Source organism: Brugia malayi (assembly GCF_000002995.4).
Source record: "Brugia malayi strain FR3 genome assembly, contig: Bm_v4_Chr3_scaffold_001, whole genome shotgun sequence".
In the NCBI taxonomy this organism is placed as follows: Eukaryota; Metazoa; Nematoda; class Chromadorea; order Rhabditida; family Onchocercidae; genus Brugia; species Brugia malayi.
In genome coordinates, this window is record NW_025062477.1 from 3,791,551 (window position 1) to 3,807,364 (window position 15,814).

The 15,814-nt window shown below is 31.0% G+C and overlaps 4 protein-coding genes across 7 annotated transcripts; all 4 read right to left on the minus strand.

The window, feature by feature from the left end:
• Positions 1-2,341: 2,341 nt before the first annotated feature.
• On the minus strand, positions 2,342-3,212 carry Bm8018 (MGC80783 protein, putative; the record flags this gene model as incomplete). The annotated part of the gene is made up of 4 exons (XM_001902944.2): positions 2,342-2,508; positions 2,690-2,803; positions 2,878-2,977; positions 3,132-3,212. The coding sequence occupies 4 exons, from the start codon at positions 3,210-3,212 to the stop codon at positions 2,342-2,344; spliced, it is 462 nt and encodes a 153-aa protein (XP_001902979.1).
• Positions 3,213-4,637: 1,425 nt separating this feature from the next.
• Bma-rpia-1 (ribose 5-phosphate isomerase, putative) lies at positions 4,638-6,546 on the minus strand (the record flags this gene model as incomplete). 3 transcript variants are annotated; one of them, XM_043079892.1, is made up of 4 exons in its annotated part: positions 4,638-4,968; positions 5,287-5,425; positions 5,564-5,879; positions 6,526-6,546. In XM_043079892.1, 4 exons carry the CDS (start codon positions 6,544-6,546, stop codon positions 4,638-4,640), a joined length of 807 nt encoding a protein of 268 aa, XP_042935826.1. The 3 variants fall into 3 exon arrangements, with proteins under 3 accessions (XP_042935826.1, XP_042935827.1, XP_001902978.1); XM_043079893.1 differs by lacking the exon at positions 6,526-6,546 and having other exon boundaries at positions 5,564-5,873; XM_001902943.1 differs by lacking the exon at positions 6,526-6,546 and having other exon boundaries at positions 5,561-5,873.
• Positions 6,547-8,195: 1,649 nt separating this feature from the next.
• Positions 8,196-12,335, minus strand: Bm8019 (TPR Domain containing protein; the record flags this gene model as incomplete). Its single annotated transcript, XM_043079894.1, has 12 exons — positions 8,196-8,370; positions 8,802-8,887; positions 9,073-9,183; positions 9,553-9,681; positions 9,983-10,171; positions 10,256-10,393; positions 10,673-10,808; positions 11,059-11,253; positions 11,377-11,474; positions 11,805-11,921; positions 12,027-12,086; positions 12,156-12,335. 12 exons carry the CDS (start codon positions 12,333-12,335, stop codon positions 8,196-8,198), a joined length of 1,614 nt encoding a protein of 537 aa, XP_042935828.1.
• A 1,721-nt stretch (positions 12,336-14,056) lies between these two features.
• Bma-psf-3 (Uncharacterized protein) lies at positions 14,057-15,039 on the minus strand (the record flags this gene model as incomplete). 2 transcript variants are annotated; one of them, XM_043079895.1, is made up of 4 exons in its annotated part: positions 14,057-14,280; positions 14,507-14,636; positions 14,718-14,818; positions 14,925-15,039. In XM_043079895.1, the coding sequence occupies 4 exons, from the start codon at positions 15,037-15,039 to the stop codon at positions 14,057-14,059; spliced, it is 570 nt and encodes a 189-aa protein (XP_042935829.1). The 2 variants fall into 2 exon arrangements, with proteins under 2 accessions (XP_042935829.1, XP_042935830.1); XM_043079896.1 differs by lacking the exon at positions 14,718-14,818 and having other exon boundaries at positions 14,277-14,280.
• Between the last annotated feature and the right edge of the window lie 775 nt (positions 15,040-15,814).

The window sequence follows — 15,814 nt, forward strand, 5'->3', positions numbered from 1 at the left end:
ACATTCATGTATTAATTTAGGATTTTTTTTTGTTGTCTTAATTAGAATGCTTTTTTCTGAGAATAATATTCAGTTTATCATCTAGGAAGTAACTTACTTTAGAAAATATAAAAACTTCCATAACATTTTAAAGATAACAGGATAGTGTGAATTCACTTCATGGCAAACTGTTGTCTTAATTACAGCAATTTGTTGGCTAAATTCTGTAAAAGATACTTTTACATAAATTAGTGCAATAAAAGCATTTCTTATAACAAATTGATAATGCTTGTAAGTAAGTCAGTTATCATTTGCTTTTTGCTATCTATAAATTCTTATTTCTTAATTACTCTTAAAATTATTTCTTAATTATTAGGTTAATTATTCTTAAATAATCTTAATTAATGTGTTGTTAATGGAGACAGAAGATTTCAGGATAGTTTTGACAGTTACAAAAATTTGAAGTAGTCTATTCATATTTACACTGATTGATTTCTAACTCTTATCATTTTTGAGAATGAAACAAATTGATAAAATGAAAAATCTTCTCAATGTTACTGATTCTTTTCTCTCGACGAATTGTTCATCTTTGTTTGATTGTTTATAATTTCTGATTTATTATGGATTTCAATTTTTTTCGTTTGTTTTCTATCATATCTTATTGCCTAGTTACTTACTTTGTTTGCTGCGATATTTTCGCAACTTTTTCAGTAATTGTTATTTCATCAAGAATAAAATGAAAATATCTTTTGCTAAGGAAATATTAGTATTGTATAGGTTGGCTATTGCAAATTGTCGATGAAACTTCATTTACAGGAAACAGTGCAATTCCAGTAAAAGTATTTTTGAGTTAACTTTGACTCAATAACTTCCTGCTTTGGACAGTTTCAAATTCAATTCTTCAAGAATTTTTCTACTATCGGATTATCCATCTTTGACTATTAAATGCAACAAGTAAAAATACTGTGCTTTTTTTATTTACTTTTTTATTACTTTTTTGGTTTGAAATTTTACCATTTTTAATTCTTTCTTCCTTTTAGTTTGCATTTTGTCTTACTTCCAGATAATCATTTCTGCATATAGTCTCTAAGTTATATTGCATCTAGTACACTTCGTATTTGTTTATTGTAATTCCATATTACGTTTCATACGCAAAATTGTTAAAAAAAAAAAAAAAAAAAACTTTGAACTCAATTTAAGATAAAAGTTTTCTATTCATTTGCAGCTAATGGTTTAGGAATAAAGATTATCGCCACATCACTCAAATAAAAAGGATTAAAAAGGCTGAGAATACGACCGGAAAGATTAAAACGAAAAATGTTTCAGCAGTGATTAAAGTACGAAAAACAGTAAAAACTCTTTCAATAACCGGTAAGTCTTTTCTACTCTTTTAAATTTATGCTAATAGTTGATCGATGAATCGGAATGTTTGTATCCAGTGTTAATATTATTAACAGAGAGGCTTTCCTGATGTTATAAAGAAAAACATGTGTGGAAAATTTCTTCCTATTTTGTCAAATCCAATTTACACACATATTACAGTCTTAGTAAAAATCCATCGTGTTGTAAAATACATTTGACTGGAGTAGTTTATGGAGTCAAATAAAGGAATAATTTGCAGAGAAAGCTATGATAGAGATTGATCTTTATTTTATTAAGATAAAAAGTATCGTTGGATGAAGTTATTGAACAGTATTAGAGAAACTGAGAAAGTAAATCTGGAGAAGACTATGATAACCAACCAATTTACCTATCTCTTTTAAATTTACCATATAAATATTTAACAACAAAAATTTTATTTCCACAAGGGAATAAATAACTTAGAATAAAAATAAAACATTTATAAGAAATATCACAGTTAACTTAGAATAAAAATAAAACATTTATAAGAAATATCATAGTTCATGTCATAAAACGATATTTTACGAAAAATAGATCATCCATTTCATCATCTTACTGCAAATCTTTTCGACTTTACAGCATTACATTTTATTTGTTTCGGATCAGTTTAACTAGTGATTTGAATCAAAAACTGGATTCCATGACTTTTTAATTGATGATAGAGTCCGTCATGGTGTATAAACGGAAGTATACGATTTACAGTCACAAAGAAAGCAAACTCAGTATTCTTTGGATGTTCATATGTCGAAAAACATTCAACAGTGCACTATTTTTTCTTCTTTTTTGCCTAAGGGAAAACTGTGATTGGTAACAACCACTAAAGCAATATAAATTTAACAAACATTTATCTTTAATTTCAAAAGTGCGATAAATGCTTACCAACAAAAGTGCTTTTAGAAAAACTCAAAAATATTACTTTCTATTGCATACATGACACGAATAATGAATATAAAGGAGTCCATTAGCCAGTAATACCTTGCAAATACGATGGCATCTTAATTTTCATGAATAACCGCGTAGCTAAGAAACCAATGAGAACACAAGCGAAACCCAGTCCCAACATCATTATCCGATCTAACTTTGGCGTCAGTGGATTATTGCATTTATCCAATATGATAAAACCAAGTCCTGAAAGAACTAGTGATAACGGATGAGAAAACGAATATTTTGAAATGTTTGAAATACAGTTGACAAAATCCTTCACTACTTTTACATGCTAAAATACAATTTGTTTCCAAGTTCTTAAAAATTCTTAAAATAGGCGAAGGTCATATCGTGTCAAAACTCAGTAAACAAAAAAAAAAAGTACCGCCTAAAGAAAACATGAAGCTTGCGGCCAAACCCTCCATAATATATTGTCCATTAACTCGATATTGCATTATAGCAACTGGTTTCGCATTACCTCTCTCATCAGTTGTTTGTCCTGCAGTGATAATAATTAAGAAGGGAGGATTACTAGAGGAATAAAATTAAGTGATCACAGAGTTATACAGTTACCGATGCTTGGAGGTTCATTGATAATATCATAGATGACACCTCCAGTGACGAAGAAATAGGTTATCATAACTAATGCGAACACTTGCATCGGTGAAGGCATCTAAAAAAATGTAACAGATGTATCTGAAATATTTCAAAACATTTGAGAATAGACTTATAATGCCATAAGACTAACTTATACCAATTTATTGTGAGGTGACAAAAGCAAAAGTAACATAACAGAAAAGATTCTAATAAAAAAGTATAGAATAAACCTTGAGCCATCGTGGAGGTGATATTTTAACATTCGGAGGATCAATGAATGTGAAGAGAAGAGTCTCTAGAACCGATTCCATAGCTCTCTGAACAATCTATAATTCATTAGAATACACAAATCACGCACTGCTTCCTAATCATTGTAAATTTAATTTTCCAACTATAAATATTTCGTCGATTCAACAAATACATATGGTTATATCATATGTCTTTGGACATACATACTATTATTCACTTTTGCTTATATTTTTGAAAATAAATGAAACTGTATACCACATAATTAGTTATTTACTAAAACATCCTATTTCAATTGTCTATATTGTAAAGTTAGTACTATTACGAATGCAATTTTCCATCACTTTTTACAAATACCAATGACGAAGAAATTAAATAAACCATTTAATCATATCTGTAGCAAAAAAAAAAAAAAAAATCTTACTTTTTTTCAGTAACTACTATTTGATTCAAACGGAAGAAATGTTTGTCTATTAATCATTACAAAAGAAAATATAAAATAGAATTGCTAATATGCATAACCAATAAGTAACTAATAATTTATATAACAAGAATGATTATTTAAGATGAAGATGAATATGATAGTAGCATTTACTAGCAATAAACTTCTTTTTTTTTTCCTAAACATCTTCATATTTTTGTTTATGCATATAAAATATGCTTCTGAAAAGCATTAAAAATTACAAAACTACGAGAAAAACATGTAATGTTTATAAATATTATTCAATAAAACAAATTTATTTCATAGCATATTTCAAATTAAGCATGCAATGATAAAATATATAAAAAATTTCTAGGGAATTACAAATTTCTGAATATTATTTGAATCTCCTTGAACAAAGGTACAAACAAATTCACAAATGTAAGAAATGTAGCAAAGAAAGAAATTGTAAGAAGCATGCAAATACATTTTAATACAAAAGTTTAACATATATCAAGAGAAAACAACATAACTACTCTACAATATATCATATTATTGTTCATATTTGTGTTTCATTTATGCACAAAAAGTAGGATATTATGATAAAAAAACATTAAACTATTATTACTAATGATTGAATTCAATCCAATTTAGGAGTAAGTATCATTAATCATCAATTGTTCACAGACAACCATCAATGCAATCATTATATGATGAGTTCTTATTCAAAAAGAAAAAAATTGTCCTAATTGATTCAAATGATATTTTTTTTATGAAATTAATGCTAAGTTAATTCTCCAAAGTCATGAAATTATCTACAGTTTAAGTTAATAGCTAAAAGTATAAAGACATTTTTTCATTCTCAGAAGAAAAATATTTCAAGAATGCAGCAACTATCTTTCCAAGTTGTATATGGATACGTAAATAAAATTCACTTACGAATTTTTGAGATTAAACATACGGAGGTAGCTACAAAGACATTAAAAGCAAGATAACACAGATACACTAAACATGTTTCCTTTTACAAAAATCAAAGCTGCGAATTGAACCCTACTAAGTTTTTTTTAATTTAATGAAGCGAAGATTTTTGATTTAGGGAGAAATGAAGAGAAGGATCTGGTCTTAGCCTTTCCGTAACATTCCCATCTGCAGTAGCAAAATAAGCCTTCTCAGCAACACCTATAAAAAGACCCGTTTCGACAACACCCGGTAATGATTTCAGACGTGTATGCAAAGCTGATAAATCTTCCGTTGTCACATATTTATTTTTCGGAAAATTCCAATCCAAAATAAAATTGTTGTTGTCTGTAATAAATGGATCCAACTTTTCTTTACTGTTCGTCCTCAACTCAACCTCACCACCTTCCTGACGTTTTATCCAATTTAAAACTGGCGCATATCTGTAAAACGAAACATCAATGTTACTGATTTCTGACACAGTGAAATATAATAATACCTATTACAATATGTATTACGATGACTTAGTAGCGTAACAGATATTTCTAAAAACAACAAACAAGCCAAAAAGACATCTTTTGCCTACCACATCTTTGTCTAAACCATTTTCAGTTGAATCAGTAAACGGAATAATATGCTAACTTGTTATCACCAGTTTCATAAATGATGTATCCAGGCAAATTGTACTAAATCATAAGAAATAATGATGAAAAATAAACGGACAGACGTGGATAAATGTACTGTAATAGTGAAGAGCTTACCCAAATGGAACAACTTCGATTGGAATGGGAAAATTCCTATCGCCCAGTTTTTCTGATTGCTTACTGGCATCAGCAATGATATAAAACTTTTTGGCACATGTCTGCACGATTTTTTCTTGAGTTAAGCAACCACCACCACCTGAACATTCGTATATTACTTCTGCATGATAACTCTTCTAAATTTATACATATAATGCAGTTTACGTTAGAATAGTATTGCAAACAGCATGCAATAGAACAGCCGTAGTATTGTGTAGAGAACGAAATGACTTACTACCTTTTATACAATTCAGGTTGATGTCTACTTCGTCAGCTCCATCAATACATAAATCTAAATCGAGAATCTTCTCCAAATCAATAACTTGTAAACCATAATCGATTAACCACTGGCGAGTTGAGAATGAAGAAGGTACGCAGATAATATCCTTCACCGTACCATCATTAACTTTTTCAGCCAAAAATTCAACTAAAAATTTAGCCGTGGTACCACTGCCAACACCAATTCGACAACCACTTTTTACATGCTGTTCACCAGCTGCAAACGCTGCTGCTCGTTTGGCCAAATCCAGAGTTGAATGCGTTTTCATTGCATCCTGTAACTTCAATTATTTCAATATTATGCTCAAACTTTTCTGATTAGTATCATTGAAATAAATTGAAGAGAAAGTTTTGCATTGAATAGATTCCATTTATCGAAAGGGAAAAGAATATCATATTTTGGATTGGACGAAAAATTCTGCAATACTAAGCATATACTAAAAATTTTCATTTTAATTTTGTCTCGTAGAGACACCACCATTTCATCTAACAATAACTCTTTTTTTGAGCAATTCATTCTGTTCCACTTTCATTTTTGGGAGCAAACAAATTGAAAATACCGGATTTGCATTGTCTATAGCTACCGAAATTTTCGGTTATATCATTAAAGGATGGAACGACAATTTTAACATAGTGATGGCCATTACTGATGTATCATTGAACAATATTCTTCTAAGTTGTAAAGTAAGAAAACTCGATTCCCTGTTCATTTTTTGATAAATATCATCACCATCATGATCGAAATTTTGCAATCATTCGGCACAGCGAACTAAGGATGCATAATAATACTCAACAAAAAATATTTGACGATTTCTTATGTCAATATTTTTTTTCTCTTTTTTTTTTTTTTTTGTTTTCAAAACATTCCTATAAGCATTTGCTTGAAGAGGAGCAAACAAAAAATGAAATTAAAGAACAAACCGTGTTAGAAAAAGATGCCATCACAGGTTTGTGGAAAAATAAGTAGTAATGAATGAAAATAATTTAGAGTAGAGAGGGAAGCGCAAATGCTGCGAGCATCAGCACATAGTTCAAAAAGCAAAGGAGCTGCAGCACCCAGCATTGCTAGCAGTTGACAATTAGACGTGATAGATGACAAGCAAAGATCCCACACGCAGTGAAGAGTATAAAAATGACATTTTTCATACTTATCTTTGGCATTCCTTAACAAATTTAGTCAAAGTTTTAATTCATTACTTTCAATAATTATTAAACCGAATTTCTACTACATTTTAATTGAATCTAACATTGTAATGCCTAAAAGTTTGAGAATAGTGCCTTAAAAATTGTCATTTCAATGCTTCTTCAATAAAGCATCCCGAATCTTTCAATCTAATGTTAAAGATTATCCATTTTCTCACTCTGATTAACTCCTATTCCAATATAAGTAATTAATTTTTGTACTTAATTGTATTTGGTCATTACTTACATAAATTACACTAACTCTAAAGAGAATGAGATGAAAGATATATGTTTATATAAATGCATACAGATATTTTCTGTTAAAGAAATAAGAAAGAGAGCAAACTGCTGCCGGAATATAATGTCAAAAATGCAATACAGCCGTGGTTATATTATCAGAAGGTTGTGCAATTTTACAGATAATTAGATTGTTATCAATACAGATATATATTACTAACCTACTAACGCTTGCCGATAATTTATTGCATATGTTTTCCTGCTTAGGGAAATACGACAACCAAGCAACCCATCGCATGCTTTTGAGCTATTTCGAACCATTCACAATAGTTTCCAGAAGCAATGACTGTCTCACCATCATTCTCAAGTTACTATAATTATTAATTAGATGAGCATTTCACAATGGATGGTTGTAAAAAGGATGTGAACTGATGTTTTTTTTAAGAAAAAAATATTCTTGTTTCAGTTTATTTTGCATTAGATGCATTCTGAAACATCCAATAACAAATGTAAGAAAAATTGTTTCCCAACTGCACTGAGAATGCATGTATACAAATGAACGAACATTCTATGTTACTCTTCTATCTAACATTTGTTTCCGGTAAAAAATCATAAAATTTAACAATCAGAGAATTGACCAAAAAAAACCCCTCCAAACTCGAAATTAGATCGCATGAGCATTGGTTTGGCAATTTGTTTACTGTCAAGCACATTTTCTCTTTAGCTCTTTCTGTCTCTGACCCTCTCTCTCTTTCTTCCTTTCTCTCTCCCTCTCTCTATATATACATTCTTGTTGCACAATTGATTATAATTATTGTAAATATCAGTACATAAACAAAGTACAGAAATGTGCTAAAAACATATGCAGCACTGCTAACATTTGCAGTGTCGAAGTGAATAATGAACCTAATGTAGTTAATTGAAGAAAAAAACAAACAAATGAAAGCCTAGTAAAAAAAATAAATAAATAAAAGCCTAATACAAGTTTACGATTTCAGAATGCCTATAATACCCTTTTCTTCAAATATATCAGCATCAATTATCATGCAAAGCAATAAATGAGCTATACAGTTGCAGAGCATATTATTGTACAATAATCTACAAAAGGAACAAATGATAAGTTTTTCAAATTCTCTGTAATATGATACTACTACTAATAATCGTATAGATTATTAAATGTTTCGTTCAGTAACTAGTGTCTGATCACTGTGACATACTTGACCAGTTCGACGTCGTGGTGCTCCAGGACAAGATACAGATGTTAAACATTCTGGAGTGTTTATTCCAGGCATTCCTTCTAATGCATCCATTGCTTGAGCTGCACTTGCATCACCATCAACCGCTAACCTGAAATGAATTGTTAATAAAATACAGTAGTAACTATTACCTACGCTTTAAAATATCGCATCATCATATAAAATGCAAGCATTTATCTATTTAGTTTAGTACTATTTCTATACTAAAAAATATACAAGATGATTCCATAATGGTTTCTGATGAAATACAAAATGATCAAATACACGTACAAGTATATCATATACAGCAATACGTGAAAGTAATATAAACAAAAAATTTTTTGTGCAGAGAAATCTGCATATGCATTGGGAAAAACGTACATACGAAAAGAATGAAAAATGGAATCCATTTATCAAAGTCTTATATATAAAATTATAATCTAACAGAAAAACAAAAATACTTCAATATGACAAAGGAAAGAATGAAAATGACGAGATGTAATTATAAAAACTATACAACATGTAACAACATAGCTTTCCAACCTGTATTGGTGGCATGCATCAACTGGACGATTCGTTTTGGTCAGGAAATCACCAAGTAAACGATGAAGTCGGCTATTCACTGTCGTCTGAAATCGGAATGAATAATTTAATGAATTATGACGAACATCTTTTCGAGATTTCAGCAAATATAAACAGAACAGCAAAAGAATAATCTCTTCATTAATGAGTAAATAAGTAGTTGTATGCATATTTCACTCCTAACGATACAGTCAACCAGAAAAAAAAAAGACATTTAATAACAGCATTTTACCTCAGTTTGCTTCTTCAGTAATGCAATTGCTTTCTCATAACTTTGTGTTTTGTCGTAAAGGGCCACAAGGAGAAATACAGCATCTAATAAATGAGGAGATATCGCTATTGCCTAAAAATTGAATCTTTCATAGTTATACTGATCGATTACGCTATACGCAGAATTTTATAAGATACTAGTAAAGATACAAAAAAAGTTTATATGCGAAGATTCCTGCATAACCTTTCTATCATTTGGTCGAAAGCTTATTTATCTTCGATAATCTTTCCAATTTCATGGAAATAAATGAGGACTTCAGGTATTATACTCCTATAGTAGAACTTATAAATTCTGGGTTCAAAATGAGTAACAAATACAATATCGTAATGACAGCTACTAATTTATTACTCAGGCACGTTCCTGTATACATACTAGAGTAAATGTAAAGATTGTAAAAAAAGTTTTAAAAAAACCATAGCATTTGAATCAAATAATCCCAACCTTTTCCAGAAGTTTCTGCGCATCCTTCACTGTGGATTCATCCTTAGCAGCTAAAGTAGCACAAAGATATAATGCCCGAGCATTATCTTGACCAAGAATGTGTCGACATGTACAAGCAACAATTCGAGCCTAAATCATTCAAAATTGCCATATTTTCTCTTTTGAATTTGGGAATGACGACGTAGTGACCAATGATCAAAAAGTTTATGCATAATGGTTTCTTTCAAAAAAAAAGAAAACTTAAAATTTAAAAACTGCAAATAAAAAAAAAAAAAAGAGAAGATTCACGTCCAAACTACCAAACCAATGTTTCGACTCGCCATACTTCTAAATAAATTGCTCATTCAAGAATAAATGCTTCGAAAAACTATATAATCAAAGAAAATGAATGGTATTTCGAATTAAACAAATAATTAATCAAAATAAGAACCTCTTGAGTTTTTTCCTGAAGAAGAAATGCATGAACGAGCGCTTCATAGAGAGTATAGTTAGCAGGATGGATAACGAGAGCATCACGCAATTCTGCTATAGCTTCGTCGAATTTCTTCTTATCGATTAAAATAAGAGATTTCAATAAAATTGCCATTGGATGTACATGCCAATCCGCCAATTTACAAGCCTGAATTGTTTGAAATATAGATCAAGTTCACTACAGAACAGAGATAGTACCTTTTTATATTACTATCCAAAAGTAAAACTGTACCTTCTCTGTGAAATACAGTGCTTTGTCGTATCTTTTTTGGCACTTAGCAAGAAAAGCATATGCCACCCAAGCTTCAGGAGTTTCTTGTGCGTCCATCAAAGTAGCTGCAAGATTTTCCAAATCTTTATAGTTTTGCTCCTGAAATTTTTTTTTGTCTACTACGACATTTTACCTAGATAATATATATATATATATATATATATTTGACTCCATCTGCTGTGCTTTCAATTCATATATGTAAAATACTTTAAGAAAAGAAAGTTTGACGCAAAAATTTAATATGATAATAAACGTAATGGATATTACACTACTTTGTTTGTCTCATTGTCTGCACGATAATGGATTCATTAACTTGAGCTTGAATATAAATTATATGATTTTGTAGATGGAATCAGGAGACGTTTGATAGAATCAAACCTGTGCCAAAATAAATGCCAAAATGTCCATTGAGTAAGAGGTATTAGGATCTAAATGATGTGCTCGTCGTAGATATACAGCTGCCTTCTGATTTTCTCCCACAGTATAGTGTAACCGTCCTAATTCAATCAATATCCTGAAATTGAATAATTTACTGTTGCTAATCCATATTTTGAATCTTTATTTCAAGAAAAAAATAATGATCAATTACAGAATCTTTTTATGAAGAATTTTCACGTATTTGGAAATGATCAAATATTGTCACAAGGATCAAATATTATCACACCGCCCTTCGAGCAACAAATAAAAAGAAAAAACTCATAGAGAGTGCTTATATCACACTGCGTAAGAATTAAGATTTGCATCAATGAAGGAAATAAATTCACTTTAAATTTCCAGGAGGTACAGCAGAGAGATGAGAAATTGCATCATAATGCTTCTGTTCAGCAACAGCTTCTTGTGCCTTAAGCCAAGCCTGAACCGTACGGTTACGATGAGATGTGCAAACTCCTTCCTTCAGTCCATATCGTACGATGCATGATAAGGAATCGATAGCTTCTGGACATAATTCAACTACTTTTCTGCAAATTTATTTTAGTATATTTTTGCTGTTCCATTTCTAATAATTGCTAAACAATTCGAAATTTATTGAGATTTCATTCTTTTTGTGACACTTCGCGCAACGACAAATCGAAAATGCTCACTTATGGTACAACATTGCATTTCCCACCGTCTTGACCTTATCACGATTAGTATAATCATTCGAAGGTACGTGATGTAGACGGGCCAATGCTGATATAACCTAAAACCAGACAGAATATAGATAGTACTTTCACATTTTATTGTTCACAACTCATCCATTAACCTAACACAACAGAAATCACATTTTTTATTAAATAATATAACTACATTTCAGTTAACTCATTTTTTCCGCATCTAATAACTAATAAAAAGTTTCGTAAAAATTTTTTTTGGAAAATTTTTTTTTTTGAATATTTTGGAAAGGTTCCTTCTTATATTTTTATGACATTTCATTTCTCAACATTCAGTAATAAATAAACAGCAACGCAAATACAAATACTCATATCACTGAATACTCGAAAATTTTTCTGGGAAAAGATGAAAAACAAACTTTTGGAGTCATTTCCTCCTCGGCAATGCTACCCAAGACGCCCATTGCTTCCTCTCTTTTACGCTGTTTTAGCAAACAGCGATGAAGTCGGTACTTTAATTCAGCTTCAGAAAATTTCTGAAAAGCAGTTCAATCCAGATAAATGTTGCAAATTGGATTCCAAAATCTATCCCAATAATTTCAAAATAGTTTATTCTTTTCCAAGTAAGTCACTAAACATACCAAATCTTTGTTCACTGGTTTTGACAATGCCTTTGTCAACGTAATTGCACGGTAAAAAGTCTGAAATCAGAATTGTTCATCATCCTTCTTTATTTTAGAAGATCATAGAATTAAATGAAGCGAACATACCTCTTGGCTTTTGATAAAACTATCATGCTGATAATAGGATTCGGCTACCATTGAGACCACAGTTGCAGCTTGAATGTTACTTAAAGCTTGCTCAGCATATGATAGTTCATAGAGCGTGATGACATCATCATAAAGTTCGAGACCAAATAGCTTACTAATATCCTCATAGAAGGAATGCATTGTTTAATCTTAGCTGAAACGACCAACACCCACACAATCTGCAATCAAATATGAATTCAAAAAAAATGTAAAGCGTCGAACATTTTTTAACCTTTCCAACAAAGAAAGCACTCCCACCTACACACATTAAATTGTAATATACCAACGGTAAAAATAATACGAAGCCAAAACTTGCTAGCTTATAAGCAAACTCGTAAGCATAATCACTCCAAAATGTGGAACTGAGTAATGATTATATGCAATAACAGTTCCTTCTGAGTATTAAAACGAAGGGACATGCAAACGTCGATGTCACACTTATAGTTATCAAAATTGATGGATCCGTCCTATGTCGTTGTATTGTCCTCAGTCTCTCCTCACATTTCAAATATGATAACTTTTAGTTCAAATAATACCCCAGCTCACGATTCACTAAGCCTGAATGTAATTTATGAAAAGTAATGAAAAATATTGGTATCTCTTGCAATCATACCTACTCATTCTACTCTAGCAAAAGCAGTGGTCATAACCATTAGGTACTAATTACTCAGAATAGATAATCAAACAAATTTTTATTCCATCAATTGATAAATATGAAAATATCTACAACAAAATATGGTGAGCAAGAGATCCAGGAATAACAGATATGCATATTTCAGTTAGCAAATCTAGAAATTTCAAGCGGTGAGATATGAGAAAAAGTACGATTAAGATTTTAATTTAGTAATATATCAGAAAGTAATATATCAAAAAAGGAACAAGCGAAGAGTCACATAAGTCATATTCATTCTTAGTGCATCCATTGTTAATTCTGGAATGTTTGCTTTCACACTGGCAAATTCCATCAACTGAACAAAACATTTACGTTAAGTATTTTGTACTGGATTGTTTATGCATACAGGCAGAGCGTAGTCATAGCTGCATGCTACATTAGTAGCAAAGTATATAACTGATCTAAACAGTAGATGGTGCAGTAAAACAATTTTGAGTATAAAACAGACTAAATCACAAAAAAAAAAAAGCATAAAACAGACTAAATACACAGAAGATATTATAAACCTAAACTTACAGTTTTTTGAAAAAAATACGCACAAGAAAAGTCAATTAACCTAGGAAGACAAACGACCTAACAGTTTTCAGGCCATGGAATTTGAAGGTACTTAATGGTAACGATACATAGGCACACAGACACATAATACAGTTAACATACAATCAGGAAACAGTGTAAGTAACGTAAGGAACTGCAGAGAAAGGTACAAATGCATATGAACTAACCCAGAAAACATGATGAATTCAAGCTGGAAAATAAGCTACACATTTGTGTTGAGATTGGAATTAATCGATGAGGAATAAACAGTATAAGAAACGTAGTGGAAATACTAGATATAGATAATGCTTAATTTAGAAAAAGAATAATTAAAAAAACGCTGTTGTGCGCTCCTGACGGATAATATATACGAATAAATTTGGATTTTGAAACAAAAAAAAAAAAAAAAAAAAAAATGAAACTTAAAAGACTGAGATCAACAAAGTAGTTCGGTCAACAAAATATAAACCCATAGTTGTAATACATATTCTATTAACTCATTTAATGCACAGAACATTAATGAAGAATAATATTAAACTTTAAATTACAAGAGTGGTGAAAATTACATCAGATCCTCTAAATCACCAGCAACACTTTTAGGTAAAAGAAACGACATATGACAAGAAAGAGAAAGTCCTTGATAAAAGAAACGACATCAATCTAAATGACTACCGTCTCTTTTACGACAAATGGCTTGCCTCGAATTGAACCAGCGACTGAACTGCATAGCACACCTGAGTGCTTCTCGATAAAGTTGCACTTCAGTTGAGTCAATTTTCTTTGGCTTTGCGCCTTGATGCAACGCACAGTTTAAGATCCAACCACTACGCTGAAGAAATGAAAACAGTGCTGTTTCTGCCAGAAAGCGTCCATCTTCATCTGAAAACAAACTGATTAAGTAGCCCCAGATACCCAACTTTTCCTCTTAAATCGGCATCTTAATTTCTTACTACAGAAGGCAGAAACAAAAGATGGAGGAATTTTGCAACATTTGCAGGAATTATGAATATACAAATAGTTCTGCATTAATGAAATCCAACGCTTGCATAGAAGGCTTGAGTCATGCACGAGAAAACACCTGTCAATATCAAACAGGAAAAGTAACCTGGAATTAATCTGACAATATGTTTCGAAAGGATGAAGTAGAACTGATTCAAATGCATCACATCGACATGCTCTGGTGCTGCACGCAAAACTTGCATTTGTACTGGACTGAATTCGGTTGGAGGTACAACCTGTATATATTCATTATCATTGTATGCTGAATGTTTTCTCTTTATGTTCTCACAGATACCACCGTTAAACAGCAAACATACCCTACAATTCGGCAAAGTCCTGATCATGAAAAGTGGCAAATCTGCTCGAAAGAAACCTCCTTCCATATCTGGGGCTCTTTGACCAATTAAGTGGAAGATCTCTAAAACTGTGAATTACAAAAAAAAAAAAAAAAGTGATTGTGTATTGGAGGGTCTAGTTCTGCAAACCAGTGGCATTCCCATCAAGAACTTTTAAAAACAATTCACCTCGAGGAAGAGGACTGGAGAATAAACATTTAAGACTTTGTTTGCACGCCAATATATCTCTTATATCGTAGTAGTTTTTATCAACATCCATAAGTGCTGATTGCGTTCTTTCCATTGTTTCCTATAAATAAAAGCATCATACCACTTTACGAACTAATGAATCATAGTAGTTAGTTCGTTACTTCATTACTCACGTTACTATACCACTGTCTCATTTTGAATAAAGTCTACAATAATAGTAAATGCCATTGATTACTTATCATCAAAACATCCACAATTATTTCTTTCTCTTATGAATTTCGTAGTAATCCTCCTTATTTAGAAATTAGCAGATAGAAAAGACTACAAAAATCAGTTAAAAAATAATGAAGGGTAAAAACATTTAAAATGAAAGGTGATAAAAGTCACTGCTGAAGATAGAAGCTAAGATACAACGCGGTAAGAGAGTATCATAAAAGAGATAAAGTATCATGATCATGAATTAGTCATCAATTAGGATAGAATTCGTTAACGTTGAACGTTTCCTATACTTTTTCATTGTTGCTCCTGATTTTCTAGTATTCCTTTATGTCAACAATTGTTATAACATATATCAATCAACATTCAACCATCCTTCTGTGGTATGTATATGAAGAATTTCACAAAGTTTATTCAATGCTCAATGAATATACGCATAATAAAGCATACCAAAACGACAACAATAACAGCAAACATGATATTTTATAAATAATAACAGATAATAATATATAATTAATGATATTAAAGGAAGGAAGAAATAAGTAGACAATTCGTTAAGATGGTGACACGTTAAGGTGTTGACAAAATAGAGTTAGTGTAACGAAAGTACGTGTGACATACTGACGTAGCTTAAAAATCTACGTCACTACGTA